Raw genomic sequence first — 17,957 nt, 5'->3', positions numbered from 1 at the left:
TTAACCATGAACTAATCCTGAACAAATGGCATTAATCTAATAAATCTTAACACCCGGATTCAGTTACACGTCTAGAACATTTCAAATGATGCATCACCTTAAACTTTGTAATGACAGCAAACACCTTCAACCATTTAATCCCACAACTTCAACGTTAAACTTTAACCATGAAATTTACAACTATTGGCTACAATACATTGATGAAGGTTGGACATCTAGGCAATAAGAACGCAAAGTAAATGTTACTCATGACAAGCAAATGAAGAATTTCGAAATGGTCAGATGTTTCATAGGTTTTTGTCAGTGACTGGTGGGCCTGACGAAAGACAGCGTAAAATTGCCATGTGGCGTAATGGCAGGATTTTCTACTCAGAACCCAGGGTCCCTGGGTTTGAATCCCCTGACGCCACCAATCTTATGCCCACCAATCTTATGCCCTTGGGAAAAAGACACTTTACACCACTTTCCCCACTCCACCCAAGTGTAAAAAAATGGGTACATTATGTGTGTGGGTCACAACACCAGCAATAACTGCCTGTGTCCCACGTGTATTACACTGCATGTTGCAATTTTAATAAAATCTAAAATGATATCTGAAACTTCTGACCGTTTCCAAAGTTTATCAAGTTGCTTGTCAGAGTAACTGTTACCTTGTGCTCTAAACTACAATGTTCTTTTAAATGAATCATCTGCAGCTGGTAGCCCTCTCATTGTTACCTGCTAACATTGAATAGGTCAGAGTTACAATCTAGAAATCTCAAGTCTGTTGCAATGTACTGTATTCGAAAATCTTATACCATCCATTGAGATAAAAGTAGCTAACCTGATATCAGTTTAACTGAGGTAACTTGGACTTGAATAATATTCCTTTGAAGAAGATGACTTACAACAATGATGACCCTAAGTCAGTTCTGTATCTAGGCATTCAAACATTAACAGTTACATACATGTAGGTTTAGAGGTTTACATGTACATGGCTACTGACTTTAATTTTTAAAGGTGACCATTGCATCAGAATATAATAGTGCCAGGACTCTACTACCCAACAGATGTCAACTGGCACTACGTTGCGCTGCTACAGCCACCTTCAAATTTGATCATAATGGCTATGTGCTCCCAAACTCATGGATACTGTTAGCATAGAATTAAACACAAAAGAGACCATATCTCTTATAGCTAATGTTTGTGATTATACATTTTTTACCCCTTCATATGTACACCCACCACCCTTGAGTTAAGTGTCCAATATTTATCATAATTGATTGAAACAAACTGCAACTGCAATTATACATATTTTGGTACTCAGACATCTTGAACTGTATGGTTCAGGTCATTGGTTGACCTTTCACCTTTGGTCTTTGTCCTGGCTGCTGTCTGGTTGTCTGTCTGGTTCTGTGGAAACTGGTTCAGACTCGTGGACTGGTTGTTGGGTGGTGGGGAGGGTGACATCATGGCTATTGCTGAGGGCATCCTGAACAGTAGACTAAAATCAGGAGGAAAATTGAGCTTTGATGAGAGCGTAACGATTCATTTATTTATTCATGAATATGAAGGGCAGTCCCTTCGGTTGCAATAACTGATTTCCAAGCTCTATGAATATCATAACAAATCAGGATATTATAACATAAACTTAAGAACTTATACTAGTATACATTCACAGTGATATAATAGAAAGTTAACCATCGAAAAAAAAAAAACATCAAACATAGGAGTAACAAGTTATACAAAGTCAAAATAACTCAAAACAATAACAGCTTAAAATCATGAAACATGGTCATGATAATCATAACAGTAAGATCATCTCATGGTATCAATATCAGTAATTTTGCTTCCTGGGTGTCATCAAGTTTTAACCCAAACTTTCTGAGATGTCGGGACCGGAGGTCTGATTTCTGATTTTCTAACAACAAACATTTGTTCAGCACTGAGGACAGGGTTGGTTTCACACATTTGCACAACAATCTCTAACAAAAACATCATGTTTTGATACAGAAAGGAATGAAAATATCTGCTAGGAACACTAAAAGACCAACTATAAGATATGGATGGTCTCTTACCAGAGTTGTGTCTCCCACAGATGTTCTTGAGTTGAAATAAATGTACTGACCTGTTCTGTTTTTGGTTCAAACTTGGAGTGAGGCATCTGTGTTGCTGTTGTAGTGTGTGTTTCATATTTGGTGCTCTCGGTGCCCAGTCCTTCCATAATCTCAAGGAATTCCTCTTGAAACTCTTCTCCAATCTCCTCTTCATTGTTGTTGTTGTTGTTGTGGTCATCTCTCATCTCCATCCCTTCTCCTTTTGTTGTGACATTTTCTGTGTCTCCTGCCAAACCGCTGATGAATTTAGAGAACTTATCCCACTCCAAACTATCCTCCTCATCAACCGTGACATCTTTTTCCTTCTCTTTTATAGGATGACTCACAAACTCAGAGAAGTCGTCCCAATCTATGGTCCCCTCCCTCATGCTACTCTCTTCATCTTCCAGGTAGCTAGCCAGTTCGTCCTCTCTTTCATTCATGTCTTCATCTACTGGAATCTCTAACAGATCTTTTTCACTTTCTGCTGTATCAGTCCTTTCTTCTCTTAAAGGTTCTTGGTCGTTTGTCGTTTCTTCTTGAGTGTTTTCATCACTGTCCAGAGATTCCTCACTTTCTGACTCTTTCACCTCTTTTTCTGCATTGTTTACTTTTCTTGTATCTGTCTCTGCCTCGTCCCTTGCCTCAAATTCCCATCCTTTGTATTCTTTGTCGTCTTTATCATCGGCAGACGTGTTCTTCTGGATCATCCCTTGCTCATCTCTCTCGTCAGACAGGTCCCTGTCATCCATTACCTCGTCTTGTACGAACTTCAGCCACACAGAGTCAAGGTCGTCAATCTTCTCTTGGCTTTCAAAGCTCTGATTCTTCTTGTTCTGACCTGTGAAGTGAATGAATAAACCAATCAGTGAATAAAAAAGACAATGACATTCAAACTTAGTTTTCAGTTTCTCTCTTCCTAAGGCTATTTTGATTTGAATATATGGATGACATCCATGCCTGCATCAATGTTTGTCTGCTTCCAAAAAAAAAAAATGACCACAAGGTAAATTGTTCAATGTAGCTACAAAATTATATGCCAAAAATTGCAAAAACAAGTATCAGAAAACGGATTCTAATGTCGTAAAATGCGTACATTTTAAAGTCAGTAAAGAACATGTGAAAGAACAAAAATAAAAAAAAATCTATTGTTTGGTATACTATTCATGTGTGTTTAGTGATTTGTGTAACCTTTCTGACCACTTAGTTGTCATAATGAGGGCAAATTTTCTGTGAGCTAAGCATATATTTTTTCACACGCTCGTATCAGTTTTGGGGTTCCCAGAGGATGTCATCCATATATAATCGAATCATGGCCTAATGTGAAATTATTCAGCAATTCTAATACAAGATATCAACAGCATGGAAACTCTTTAACCATATCTGGTGGCATAGTAAGGTAAGGAAAACATCAAAGCCTATCTAGAGTAAGACACATCAACTATACTCTGCCAAGCATGTTGCATTGAGTAGGGAAAATATCACCTCAGTGTATCATGCTGAAGAAATCAAATGCATCCAGCATGCTAAAGAGCAATGAATATCAAACATAGCAAACTAGCATCCATTTACAAAAACCAAAAACAAATTGAAGCTAGACACTGACCTGACTGCTTGTGTTTCCCCCTATCTTCACCCTTGCCGTGTCTGTGTTTGTGTGGTTTTGTCTCAGCTTCCTTTTGTTCTTCCTTAAACTTCTGTATCTCCTCCTGCAGACTGGCGATCCCTTCATCTTCTCCAGTGTTTCCCTGCGCAGCATCTTCCTCTTCTTCCTCCGGTCCAGAGATGACACTCTCTTCATCAGTCCTCCAGTCCAGGTCCAGCCGGTCCACCCAGAGATCCTCTATCTCCGACATCTCATCACTGGCACGCCCCCTGGACTCTCTCTCCGTCTCCTCCTCTTTGTCATGAAGATCAGACTTAGTACCTGGATTTTCCATCGCTCCTTCTATCTCTCCTTCCTTAGAGATGATGCGGCTAGAGTTTCCGTTCTGAGAAGATCCTTCTTCCTTGTCCTGTTCTTTTATCAAAGCTTCTGCTGAATCATGGTCAACAGCTGTCTTTTCTTCCGAGAGCTCAGAGCGTTCTTCTTCTTCTACGCTTGCATACAGTATTTTTCCTTCCATTGTAAAGTCGGGTATGTCGACATCTTGGTCCGTACTAAAAGGGTCGCCATACGTGTCGTAATAGCTGTATCCGGGAGCAGGTTGCCAGTAATCCGGGTTGAGCATCTTTCCCTCTATATCTGGTTGCCAGGTGGCGTCCTCCTCGACAACGGGCAAGGTGGGGAAGTCCAGGTTGTCAGCGGATACCGTTGCCATAACAACATCCTCATCATGGGTCTGTTCCCCAAAATGTGTTGAGGAGGAGTTACCCTGAAAAAACATTGGAGATGATTCGATAGTTTTCTACATGTATGTGAAAATTATGAAAATGAACTAAGACTTTACTGCAGATTTTTGCCACACTGGGCTAAGCACTCGGGTCACACCAAAACATGGTGAAAGCTGATGAAGACAAGATACACTTACATGTAGCTAACATTCATCATAATAAAATACATTCAACTTTTCCTTGCTTTTAATTTGGTTTTAGTTTTCTGATCGGAGGTAACTGCCTTAAAAATATGCTCCACAATTACGGTCTTATTAATACATATATATGATATACATGTATACAGAACTGGAAATGGGTATATAAACTAAGAACTCTGGTAAATGCAGCAGTTGCAATTCTCAAGTTAAACCTTCTCCCTGCATTCTGGCACCAAATTGGTAACAGTGTTAGGCAGCAGGGAGAAGGTCTAAATGGTAAGTGTGATTATATTACATCCAATTCATAGTTAATACAGTTATTCAAAAGTTTTGGAAATGTTGTATCATCTGGTATTTGCCTACACATTAACTAGTAGCCAGTCTTAGGCTTTCAATTTTTTTTACCTGCACAAATATCTCGGAGCCATTGTCCCCGGAGCCTTCTGTAGGGTCTACACTGGGCTCCTCTGTGGAGTAGGTGACACACTCCTCCAGTGGGATAGCCTGGAGGTGGGTGTGGTTCTGACAGGCGGATACCTCCATGGAGCAGCGGTTTGGGTACAGGACGCCATTGGAACCACACACCTGAAGAAACAGTGGGATTGAAGAAAGCATTTATTTCACAAAAAGTCATGTTATGTACTACCCAGCACATACCTATTTATCATAGTTCTCAAGTATTACACTATTGATGCCATAGAAATGAGCAGGATGTTACTGCACTTCAACTGGTAACAGCCTCACAGTAAAGCTCTTTCTTCCAATTATGGTAACTGGGATTTAACCCTGGTTCAATCCTGGGAAAGGTATGTTCGATGGGGCTGCAACCATATTTTGGAAGAGCCGTGCCTTGAGGTGCCATATGCACGTTTAATGGGAAGGGCTTAAGCAACCCCTCCCTGTGAAAATAATCTAGTTACTTGCTGCCCCAATGTGCCACTAGGTACAGCAAGGGTCTGAACGAACAAACAAGAATTTTCAAGCAGATGGTGACAGAACTGACAGCTGACAAGGATGTAAGACAGACTTTTTCATTACAAGATAGGCACAATCTCGACTATCCCAAAAATACCTTCCAATCTTACGATATTCGCACAATGCAAATTATGTGGCCAGGCCCTTATTCAGTAAACATCTTAGTTAGCTGGGACTTGATTAATGAATAAATTTCACACTAGAAGTGGAAAGGAAAAGGCTGAATCTGGTACAAAAATTCCAATGCCAGGAACTGTAAATTCTAAAATATTTGCAGTTGTTTTATTTTTGTGCTGACTTTTCTACTGCAAATCCATGAAGACCTGGATATGTTTTTCCATTTTAGTACTAGTGTACTAAAGAATTTGTTCAAATTGCAAACATCTCCTTTTCCCTTCTAAATTGAAATCAAGTCCACACAAAATGCTCACTTGTGGTCCTGTACTCTGACAGTCTCTGTAACAGGTGCATCTTGGGATATCTTCTGACGGACAGCCAAACACTGAGTTGCATTCAAGACTGGGGAAATCTGAAAAAGGAACAAAGGGAAAATGTTTACAAAAAGTCATGACAACCTTCAGGCAAGTTTATAGTCACCCTTGAACAAAGGCACCTTACCATTTTATTTCATAATCATACTTGGCATCAATTTGTCCTGAACTCTGTGATTTTCTGACACTGCCTACCAATAATCTTATGTTTACCATAGTATATTTGGCTGAATTTGATATCTATGACAGTCAGAAGTACCGGATATGTCTAAAGTTGAATAAAAGTACATGTACACATTGAAAACAAGATGTTGTTTTGTTGACATTTAAATCTCATTCTGTAATCTTGGCTATAATGGCTGTCACAAAATGATTACAAACTGGATGGTCATAGCGTGCTAAAAGTAGATTTGAAATACATCCCACATCTTTCAGTGTATAGCACCGGTGCCCATCTCAATTTCTACAGCCCTTGGGCCACACAGGCCACTACATTATGGGGCTAGTCTACTGGTAGTGCATGGTATGTGTTCAACTACCATACTCTTCCTTAAGTGCTGAGTGCAGAGAAAGCCGAGTCCTTACCATTTTTTAAAAAGTCTTTTGACCCAGCTACTGAATGCAACTCTTTTGCCTAGACTACACCGACAGTTAAAGGTTCATTGTATAAAAAAAAGTTATTTATCCTAAATATGAAATGTAGGCTGTACATACCTAGTACTTTTTCCTCAGTTGCTTCAAGGTCATCCAAGTTCACCTGGTTGCATTCTGCCTCGTCCTCACACAGCGCAGACTGTAGCAGTTGGCTCTGGCTAATGTTGTAGAATGTCACCGCCTCAAAACCTGAAGAAGCATTATTCAAAAGAAGACTGCTGTGACGTCTACAGTGTAAAGTGAGGCAACCTGCAGTTTGAAAGCCAACTGCTAGAGGGCCTCGTCCTCACACAGTGCAGTTTGTAGCAGTTGGCTCTGACTTATGTTGTAGAATGTCACCGCTTCAAAACCTGAGAAGCATTATTCAAAAGCAGACTGCTGTGACATCTACAGTTTAAAGTGAGGCAACCTGCAGTTTGAAAGCAAACTGCTAGAGGGGGTCTTATCTTGTAATGAAGACAAACAATTCTTCATCAAACAGATTCAGTTCCTGACATGTAATGGACCGATCCTGACTGTCCATCACAATTAGCAGTTAAACCAATGATAGTTTAGCAGATACAGGTTTGACCAATGGGAGAGTGGCTGCATTTGTTGGTGATTTTCAATTTGAATTTCTATATGCTGACCGAGGTGGGCGGGCTATGGGATTGGTCCATTACTAGTACTAGTACTAAGTCTCCCATGTTTATTAGGTTTAAAGCTCAGTCATATAAAATACATAATTGTCATATTTTGTTTCCAATTTTATTTCATAAATTTTTGTAATTATCCTTTTGTAGTTAACCAAGAGCATTACAGCTGATAAGGCCACACCAATTTAATTTCTTGGTTAACAGATTTTTTTTAAATTTTAGAACAAGGACATCATTAAAATAGAGGGCTGGGGTGAAAAATTACACCTGACCCTGTGCACTCCCTGAAACTGTGTGCACCAAAGTACAAAGTGCCTCTGAGATTCTGTTTTCATTTCGATTTTCCAATCTAGCATTTTTTTAAAATCCGTTAACCAAGAAATTAAATTGGTGTAGCCTAAGAAAGAATAACAAAAAGTAACAAAGACATGAAGCAACCACATCAAAATGACGGCAAAAATGTGATGTAACCACATAGTTTTACTCACTTGGCTCATAGTAGTCATACACCCTGACTGGCATAGGCTGTACTTTCCCCACTACAAAGATACGGAATGCTTCGAAGCTGACACAAGTCAGACATTGGCTGGGGATCTGGGGATGTTAGAGACATAAGATTTGTGTTGTATTCAAGTGGAAGCATTTTGAAAAAAAAGGCAGAAAACTGTAACACACAAGAAAAAATGTGGATGTAAGAAAAGATTAAAAATATTGGTTTGAACCAAAATTGAGTATGCATTGAAGAGAACCAAAATGCTAAACATGTGATATGTAACAGATGTTGAACATTGTTTATAACATATATTACTATAAATTTTCTGACCTCATCGAAGTAGAAGAAGACCTTCCTTCCATCCACCTCATATCTCTTCACTGTCATCTGTTGGTCATGCAGAAGCTGGGGGGGGGGGGATGTTAGATTATTGAGTAGTAGCATTGACCAGGCTATTAGCTAGCAAGGCGTCAGGTTGTCTTTTGGACGCCCTACACTAAGAAAACAAGGAAATTGGACGCCATTCTTTTGCAGAGGACACCCAGAAGACACCCTGTATCCCTGGTAATTATATACACATGCACATGTGTTTTCCCCACTTGAATATGGACCATTCTACAGACAAGACAGTTAAACAGCATGTTAATTGATTGATATGCAATACTACACCTACATTTACCATGCATTGACATAATGTCAGTGAGTTGGACTGACTAGATACTGTCTTCGAAAAACAGCCCTAGGCTTCAAGTCTTTGTGTCAGCTGTGTAAATGGATCATGGAATAGGCCATTGGGCAATAGACAACTATAGTAGAAATATAAGTAACAGCTATTTTGGCTGTAAAGTATTTAAAAAAATAGGGTAAAACAGGCACATGAAGTCTGGTACTATGGACCTGTCCTTGGTTCTGAAATGGTACTAATTGTGCAGCCTTTTCTTTCCGTCCACAGAGATATATGTTACTACATGTACAGGGTGAACACCTTATGTTTGGATAATCACCTTCTCTAGGCTCTCTATGTCAGCCTCAAACCCAGTCAGTAGTGAGACCTCTAGAACCGCCATGTTGGATGCACCTGGGGGAAGCCACCTGTACACGTACAGTCAGAGGGATAATTCTTCAACATAGATACCAACAAACAAGTTTGAAACGGTTCCTACACAAAGAAGTATAAAGTTAACTCTGCAGTAACTTGAAAACCCAAACTTACGACCTGAGTACGGTGGAATATGGACTATGGATAATGCCCTTGGCTAGTCTGTATATTTTTGTGTAAAACTTATAAATGTACATTGTGTACTTTTATATCTTTCATCATTTTATATCATACATGTATTCATGCTATGTATTGTTTTCCAGGGCCCCACTGGAAAGCAATACCATGCCACTGATACGGGCCAACCAGACTAGATACACCAGAAGCAAGCAAACAAACAAACCAGCTTGTCACATATATCTTCACATAATGCACAGAAACTGTTTGCACATACATGTATCTATAAGGATGATATTCCATTCATATTATCTATGTAACTTAGTAGTTGTGTCTGGAAAGAAAGCACATAATATTAGATAAACTTTTGACTAAACATACATTGAGATGGTAATATTTTGATGAGAACCACATATCAGAGTTTAGAGTGACTGACCTTGCGCATGCCTCGATGGTGACCTTGTAGTCCCCGGGATTGGTGATGACGTTGCTGACATCGTTCTCCGACCTCTTGCTGCGACCTTGCGAGGCCCTGCCGTTGTGGCGAAGTTTCTCGGACGTTTTGATGTCGAGGTGAAAGGTCGGCTGGGCGCTGGGGTCGGGGATGTTGTAGGTGACGTCTATCTGCATGAGTCCGCAGCCTTCACCGGTGGCACTCACAAACAGTCGTGTGGGGATACTGGGGATCTATATTGAAAACGAATAAAGGCTTAAAAGAAATACAAAATCATACTAGTAAGTCTTTTGAATAGCTTTCTTTCTTTCTGTCTTTACAGCTAAACAATTAAAATACATACACAGCAGTGCACTCAGTACTAGTAGGTAAGTTATGAATAATGAATATCCTTACAACATAGGAACCTAAAGACAGTATAATCTTTGAGGGCTATTGGTGCAACAACATGGCGGCCTTGCCATCAATACTCTTCTCGATAAGTTTGTTACATGCAGAGCTTTGACACTTGAGGTGCTGCCGGCTTTATTTTCCCCTCCAAAATGACGATGCAACTCTCTTCCAGTCCTACCGAGACCCAGGCTTGAACCCGGGCGGCTATTTCCACACAATTTGAACCAGTTGTGGCAAGGAAGCAGAGTGCGCAGATTACCACACCACAAGGAGATGACATGCAGCAATTAGGAAAATTCAGTAATATTTCAACTTTAACTTTAAGTTAGTACCTAATGAACCAAGTCAGGTGGGTGAAAACAAGCAGAATTCAAGCTCACAACCTCTTGGAGTGGAGGCAGGGTCACCAACCACTAATACTGGACTAGTACACAATCCAGGGGTTCACCTAAATCGGGAAAGAGGGGTGCTGTGCCCTCTTGTTTCAGCCCAGCGCCCGCTTGTCGAATTCAGATTTTTCCTTAATATCCAGCATACATGCAGCCTTCACTCAGCAATTGATTCTTCCATAAATATATAGAATTCGCTCCCTTGTTTAATTTTTTCTAAAAGAAACCTGCTACATAACTGAGCTCTCTCCCTTACCTCTGCTGTCTGTAACACCTCATGGTTCTCAGAGTCCAGGGAGAAGAACTTGTTAAAGTCCAGGTTGGTGGAGGCCAGGGAGATGTTCAAGTTCACACCCCCAATGTAGGCCAGGATGGCATATTCTGACAAGGACTGCAGTGCTACACAAGTGTCCTATAAAACACAGGGAAAATTTGAAAAATATACTAGTATATTCACCGTGTTAAATAAACTAAGGACATTATATAGAATAGCGTCCTTGGTCCATTTTGTGGTCCATAGACTAATATGGTCTGAGTGATCATCGTTCATTAATATATAACAGTGAGAATAATACTTAGTCTAGTTTTCACAAAAACAGTGTCACTGAGAATAATAAAAATTTACACAAGTCATACATGTAAAAGACACATTAAAATGGGCCTTGAACTTTACTAATAGATGATCATAAATCAAAAGTATTTCAATGGATCATAGTAAAGTTCAAGCGTTACACAAACCATTTTAATTTAGTATTATCATTCTCACACAGTGTTATTAACCCCTTTGGGCTGTAGTCATTCAAATGTTCAAAAATGCCTGTCAATATGTAAATGAGCCATTAACGTTATTCACTGAAATGTAAATACTGTAAGGGACACGCCAAAAATAGTTACTCAAGCAACTGGACTATAAGGGACATTGACATAGTGGCAGACAACATAAGCAATGACATCCTTGAATATGCTCTATAATTTAATCAAAAACAAAATTGCCCACCTGAGTTGAGGAAAACCCTCCGAGGGAGTTCCGTTGCTGTGACAACCACTTGACAACAGGCATGGCGGAGGCCACATCTCCCATGGCGACATATGTCAGCAGGGCGTAGGCAGTCATCTCGACCTCTGCAGAGGACACTGGGGTGGGAGGGGGGTAGGATAAAGGAACATTTCAGACCGAGAGAAGCCCCTGTCACACATACAGGGCCTTCCCACCATTTTTCTCCCAACCACTCCAAAACCAAGCGCTAGTCCCCTGGTAGTACACATAGTGACTGTGTTCAACTACCATCATACTCTTTCTCATACATGTATTACTAAGTGCTGAGTGCTAATAAGCAGAGAAAATAACCCCAAGCAATTTCTAACGTTTGGGGGTTTGGACCCCCAACCCTCCAAATGCAAGGTGAATACCCTCTAACCTTAGGCAACCCTATGCAATGGCCTCTAACCCTAGGCCATTGCACCAGTCATGACTGATACAATGCGCAATATAATCTTCAACATGTTGAAGGTGGTTGCCATAACTGAGAGAAGAAAAAGAACCTGAAAGGCTACCTTGGTAACTATGAAGAAACCTTTAGCAGGCTGATTGTAATAAAAAAGCATTACCTGACTGTCCAAGTCCATCCTTGAACTGCAGAATCTTTTCAGTCTCCTCCTGACCTCCATACAGACTCCAGTGGGTGAAACTGTCTGCAGTGGACAAGAAAAACAGTTTGAGTGGTAGTCATACAGTCTCCTAATTTTAATTGGGCAACTTTCCACTAGACAGTAATCGTTGCCTGAACAACTATACAAGGTCCAAAATTGGGTTGATTTTATAATTGAAATATGATGTAAAATGTAAATGTATGATGTCAAAGACAACACAACACACAAAACATTTTAAAATTTGTCTTTTATCCTTGAAATCGTGGACAATCTGTCAAAACTTTGTCGCTCAGCAGTTGCAGCCGCTAGTGGATTTACATGTAAGTACAGTGTAAGGTGTATTAGGAGGTAAGGAGTGACAACTTTTGTCAGACATTTGGACACCTAAGAAAAGGTCCAGAATAAATTTGTATCTTGTTTTAAAGATCTTAGATTTATAATTAAGGCCACACCAATTGAATTTCTTGGTTAACGGAATTTAAAAAAAATGCTAGATTGGAATTAATCAACATGAAAACAGAATCTCAGAGGAAAGTCTGTACTTTGGTGCACTCAGTTTCAGGGAGTGAACAGGGTCAAGTGCAAGTTTTCACACCAGCTTTCTGTTTTAATGATGTCCTCGTGCCAAAATGTTATAAAAAAAATCTGTTAACCAAGAAATTAAATTGGTGTGGCCTAATTATGACACATCTAAATTACTGTGCACAATTGCATGGGAACATTTTGTACACTGATGAAAATATACCTATAAAACCATCAAATGGTATTCGATTAGAACTACAATAACTGAATAAAACCCCATTGATATAAAGCAATCAAACTGATATGAATGTATATTATCTAATGATATTGTTTCTGATGTGTCACCTGTCTTTATAGCCATGGTGTTGAGTTTTTTCACAGCTGTGGGCCCATGTGTGCTGCGTAGTGCTGTGAGAGCGTAGGCCACCAGAGCTGCCGTGTAGGGGTCCTCCACGGTGTGAACATTATCCTCCAGGAACTTACGGGCGTAGTTGATGGCCTTGTTAACCTCCTAAGAGCAACAAGATTAAATATATTTAATTTCATTAACATCTCTTCTGATGAACTGCTTTTATGAAATAACCAACTTTTGACAAAATACTCAGTTTTGAAATCAAATAATATCAGGCTCCATGTCAAAATCCAAAGGGGCCTGGGGTGACACGCACAACGACAAAAAACACTTTAAAAAAAAGGATTTAAACCTGGCACAAAACATCTTGAGGACATACAACATGCCTGCCGTAAAATTCCTGCATAATAAATCAGATTCTTCTTAAAAAGAATTGTGGGGAGTTATTCCCTACGAAAAAAGCAGTGAAAATGGCACAGTATATTGCAAGAGATTAGAGGATACAAAAGATGTCTGCACTTGTTTGAATGCTTGTGATAGGTTGACTTCATACATACTGAGAACGAGATGGACCGTTCGATGTTTGAATCTACTAATATTACTAGGACATTCCCCACACTGCACCCCATTATATCATCATATAATAACACACTATGAATACTTCAATCTGTATGAATTTACATTTCCCACAACAAAGCATACCTTGCTGCTGATACCCATTTCCAAGAGAGTAGTGACCACATAAGCAGTAAGGGACACACGGCCCTGTAACCCCCCCTGCAGATCCTTATTAATGAGCTGGCCCAGCGGAGGGAAGGACCCGTCAGGTGCCTGCTGGGATATGATCCACTCCCGCGGCTTCTCCAGCTCCGCGGGGTCGATGTAGATGAACGATCGCGCCTGAGAGAACGACTTCAGTACAAATGATGTCAACCTGCGGTTGGATGAGAGAAAAAGAGAAAAGAACGTCACACGAACATCAAAATAACATCAGAAAGAAATAGTCGTGCCTTTAAGTCACAATCAGTAAAGACAACCAATTGAAAGCAATATTAGGGCCCAAAAAATGGAAATGAAAAAAAATGCTGAAATCCTCATGGTAGTGACATTTACTAACATTGTTTATTTCTGTAAATACTTTGAGCATCTTAAAACTTTTCATATCATTGAAGACAGTGGTTGGAATTTTTATTAGTGTTTATCTTCGTTCCAATGGATCAATATACATTGCAGCTCATTAGCATACATGCAAATAATTGACGGACATGCAGTCACTCTCTCATTGGTCGAACCGCTAATTGTGATGCACAGTCAGGATTGGTCTATTAGAGCTTGGATTTTCTATCAGTTCTCACCACACAACAACATCGTATCTTTGCTCGATATGTATGGTATTGTGTTATTGAAACTTACTATGTGTAGGAATGACTAGAAATTGGAGTTTTATTATTCAAGTTTCAAGCCTCATAAAATGCTCTGGATGCCTTTAAAGACGTTTCTCACCACATGGAACCCTGTGAGTCTCTGTTCCCAAAAGCACTGTAAGATCCATCCTTCCTACGGTAAGTCAGCTGTCGCTGGTACCCTGGACAAGGGAAAGATTGATATCAATTGGTGCACAACAATTGGACTGAACAATTAGACTACACCAGTATCCTATGGTCAAGTGCTCATTCCTTAACAATAAGCCAGTTGATATGGTTTAGGTTCAGCAAGACACATTGTGGGTAATATGTCAAAGTTGAAGGCTTGTAAACATGATTAATACATGTCCATGCAGACTTTGTTTTGTTTATATCTCAGAGGCCTTCAACTATGACATCTTTCCCACCATGAATCACAGGTAGAGTACATGTAGTCAATCCTCTATTGAGGTGAAGCTTATTGCTTTTTCAAGTACATGGTAGCCAGTAGTAGTGCAATGCAGCTTACATACGGCTCGCATATTTAGCCAAGCACACCGGGTGACCTCTCCAACTCTTCTTGATATCGTGTTGGGTTCTTTTACAAGTCTAGGTTTTGACGCTTGAGGCTTATGCCTGAAGCTCCCTCATACACAGGGCCGCTGGCTTAATGTCACCATCTGAAATCTGACTGCGCATGTTCAGTTTAAACCCTGAACTAGTTAATACTGTAACAGTAAATGCATTTAAGTATGCGTGGTTTTCATTTCGCCCTAAAGGGAAAACGGTGTGTTTGCGATGGTTGTACATATAGTCACACACTGCTACAGTTTTGGACAAAAATGTTTGCAATGGTTTTAAGTTTGAGTTGAAACAGTTGCCACAAAAACTTCGAGCATAAAACCACCACAAACATTTCTGCATCTACGTGGCATCGTGTGGCCTAACAGCTAGAACATTCAGCCGTCAAACAAGGGAACCCGAGTTCAATCCCAGCTTGGCAATCAAAATGTCTGTACAGGCGCCCAGACGTTGTGCCCTTGGAAAATTTTCTCACTTCGCTCAGGTGTAAACAAGTACCTAGCTTAGGTTAGGAACGTCCCGCTGATAGGACATGAAATGGTGCTCCTGTGTTTGGGGAGAGCCACACCCCGCATACATTAAAGAACCCACCACTAGTCTTCTTTCGAAAAAGAGTGGGGGCATGCTCCAGTGTGCAATGGTCGAAACCTTACAGTCTGGTCCGGGTTGACATCTTGAAAAGGTGATAGTCACCTGTTATGTCAATCCTTCCACAAATGTGGTAAATCTGAATAAATAGGTAAATAGTAGGGGTGGATACCCATTTGCTGGACCTGATTCGGACCTTTATAACATCCGAAAACCGAGTCCAAAAAACCTGAAAGCCAAAAACCTGAGTCCAAAAAGAACTGAACAAAGTACAAATATATTTTTCTAAATTGTTTGATAAAAAGTGTTTTGAGTCTCCCCTCAGGTTCGGACCTGAACCTAAATCTCTGGACCTAAACTTGGACTTGGACCTTAGTAAGCCAAACCGGTATCCACCCCTAGTAAATAGATAAATAAATACTATACCTTTGATGAGATAGGTTGTTGCCTCGTCCTCCACCTCCCAGGACAGCTGGCCGGTCCTCTCCAGGTATTTCATCACGAACACGTTGGGCGCGAAATGGATCATGTTCTGTTCACCGCAGCCGAACGGCAGCTTCAGGAGGTCGTGGAGGTTCGTCAGGGTGGGGCCCATGACATCACCTGTAACCATGGAGACAAGGATGCTGAAAAATTATTTAGGTCACTGTAAAAATGGGGACAGCCCTACATCTCGACACCCCCATGTTCTAAAACCCATATTTTCTGACCGCCCCATATGCATGTTCCGAAACCAGTGTGTTCCGACCGCCCTATGTACCGACACCCCTATATTCCAAAACCCTGATGTTCCGAAGCCCAAATATTCTGCTTTTAAAAATCTTGTATTAAGTTGATAACATGAACTTTGCATTTTTCATTATGTCATTGCTGTAGTTTCAGATGAGTAGAATCTACTTGTGCACAAAGTTCAAAGTTGAAAGGTCATCACCTATCATGGTGGCATGTGCCCTCTCTGACCCTGGGATGGTGTTGTGAGGCAGCCCGAGATGGAACACCTCGCTGTATGTACCGTCTGTGTCTGGGGGGTCAAAGGTCAAGACAGGTTAAGTTACAGTTAGGAACATCTATGAGTTGCACAACACCAAATGGTCATGCAATGTTGCCATGAAAATCTAAAATGCAAAAATGCAAAACAATGCAGAATTCAGCACCAAGGCCATCACTCATAAATGATCGGAATGGAAGAAACCATCCACAATAAGGGTGCAATTAAAAGCCACCTACCCTCCCGTCTCCATATCTTGAACTCTCCCAGTGACCCCCAGCCTGTGGAGAAGCCGATGTACTTGACAGGCAGTGGCTCGGGGTCAACCCAGGTCATGATGAGGGAGTCGTTAGTCGGCTCAATGCCGTATCCGACCTTTGGAAACACGACAGAAAAAAGAGGTAAGCTATCTTTTTGTCATATCTTGTCATGACCTAAATAATGTTCCATACAGATGTTCCAGACTGGTCTATATCTTATGGTAAATGCACTTGTCAGGCTTCGAAAATGTTTTGCACAGGCTTCAATCAAATGATTTGAACGTGCTTTGTGTGTGCCAGTGCGCCACTGTCAAAAATTTGAATACCGGATTCTGACGTCGGAATTGCAAATCCAAAAGCTGGATTTGTGGGACCCTTGACTTTATAGTTAGAATAGGCTGCATGGTGTAAAATTATGATTTAAAAGACAACAAAACACACAAAACATAAAAATGATCTTTATCTATGAAATTCGTGAGCAACCTGTCAAATTCATGATCGCTAAGCAGTCACCTAGAGGTTGCAGCCCCTTGTGGGAAGAGGGTGCTGTAAAGTGTGGAGAAGAATTGCTTGACTGTAGGGGACTTAAAGGCATCCAGAGCTTTTTATGAGGCTTGAAACTTGAATAAAAAATATTCAATTTCTAGTCATTTCTGACTGTCCATCACGATTAGCGGTTCGACCAATGAGAGAGTGACTGCACGTCCGTCAAATATTTGCATCTTTATGCTTTAATTTTGCATTTCTACGTTTTGATGGAGGTGGGCGAGGCTATGGTATCGGTCTTTTTACGCTAGGCGTGTGAAACTAAAAGATCACCATGTAGCTTATTTTTGTGCCGCTTTTGATCACTTTTGAGAAGAAATCCGCACGCAAAATGTGGTAAACAGTGGCATTAAATGTCAATTTCATAAAGATTACAAAAACTAGTAAGAGTGTTTCCTGTTTTTAAGCCTCATAAAATGCTTTGAGTGCCTTCAAAGTGTGACTTACAGACTATGTATGCTAACTGACTGACCTCAATGACTCCATCAGTCCAGGACAGCCAGAAAGCTCTGAACTCGTGCCATGACAGGATCTCTGGGGTGGGCACTGTCACCAGGTGGTCTCCTACAGGTGTTCAGGTGGGATATTGATAGTCATGTCATTATTGTACAACAATAAAACAGACATGTCTACTCTAGATTACCAAAATTTAATTCAATGTTCACTGAGTTTTAACGGTGCAAAACTATGAAGAGCGGTAACTGCAGCCGTATGCGTTATGGTAGAAATTGCGATCTGATAAAATTGATGATTTTAC

General features: G+C 40.4%; 1 protein-coding gene across 1 annotated transcript in view; it reads right to left on the bottom strand.

The window, feature by feature from the left end:
* Positions 1 to 1,267: 1,267 nt before the first annotated feature.
* The window catches only part of LOC136425870 (C3 and PZP-like alpha-2-macroglobulin domain-containing protein 8), an 83,486-nt gene continuing 66,796 nt past the window's right edge, over positions 1,268 to 17,957 (bottom strand). Inside the window, exons 26-45 of the mRNA XM_066414801.1 lie at positions 17,673 to 17,764; positions 16,634 to 16,769; positions 16,338 to 16,427; positions 15,833 to 16,009; positions 14,337 to 14,418; positions 13,536 to 13,767; positions 12,827 to 12,992; positions 11,918 to 12,001; positions 11,307 to 11,443; positions 10,566 to 10,721; positions 9,510 to 9,760; positions 8,862 to 8,949; positions 8,188 to 8,262; positions 7,853 to 7,958; positions 6,790 to 6,918; positions 6,016 to 6,113; positions 5,015 to 5,194; positions 3,682 to 4,450; positions 2,108 to 2,916; positions 1,268 to 1,483 (exon numbers count right to left, since the gene is read on the bottom strand). Coding sequence (XP_066270898.1) covers positions 1,346 to 1,483; positions 2,108 to 2,916; positions 3,682 to 4,450; positions 5,015 to 5,194; positions 6,016 to 6,113; positions 6,790 to 6,918; positions 7,853 to 7,958; positions 8,188 to 8,262; positions 8,862 to 8,949; positions 9,510 to 9,760; positions 10,566 to 10,721; positions 11,307 to 11,443; positions 11,918 to 12,001; positions 12,827 to 12,992; positions 13,536 to 13,767; positions 14,337 to 14,418; positions 15,833 to 16,009; positions 16,338 to 16,427; positions 16,634 to 16,769; positions 17,673 to 17,764 — 3,995 coding nt within the window. The 3' untranslated portion in view covers positions 1,268 to 1,345. The remainder of the gene's footprint in view (positions 1,484 to 2,107; positions 2,917 to 3,681; positions 4,451 to 5,014; positions 5,195 to 6,015; positions 6,114 to 6,789; positions 6,919 to 7,852; positions 7,959 to 8,187; positions 8,263 to 8,861; positions 8,950 to 9,509; positions 9,761 to 10,565; positions 10,722 to 11,306; positions 11,444 to 11,917; positions 12,002 to 12,826; positions 12,993 to 13,535; positions 13,768 to 14,336; positions 14,419 to 15,832; positions 16,010 to 16,337; positions 16,428 to 16,633; positions 16,770 to 17,672; positions 17,765 to 17,957) is intronic.

The sequence above is a fragment of the Branchiostoma lanceolatum genome, chromosome 19, assembly GCF_035083965.1.
Source record: "Branchiostoma lanceolatum isolate klBraLanc5 chromosome 19, klBraLanc5.hap2, whole genome shotgun sequence".
Taxonomy (NCBI): Eukaryota; Metazoa; Chordata; class Leptocardii; order Amphioxiformes; family Branchiostomatidae; genus Branchiostoma; species Branchiostoma lanceolatum.
The sequence above is the reverse complement of the archived record's forward strand: the minus strand, read 5'-3'. Positions and strand labels throughout refer to the sequence as shown.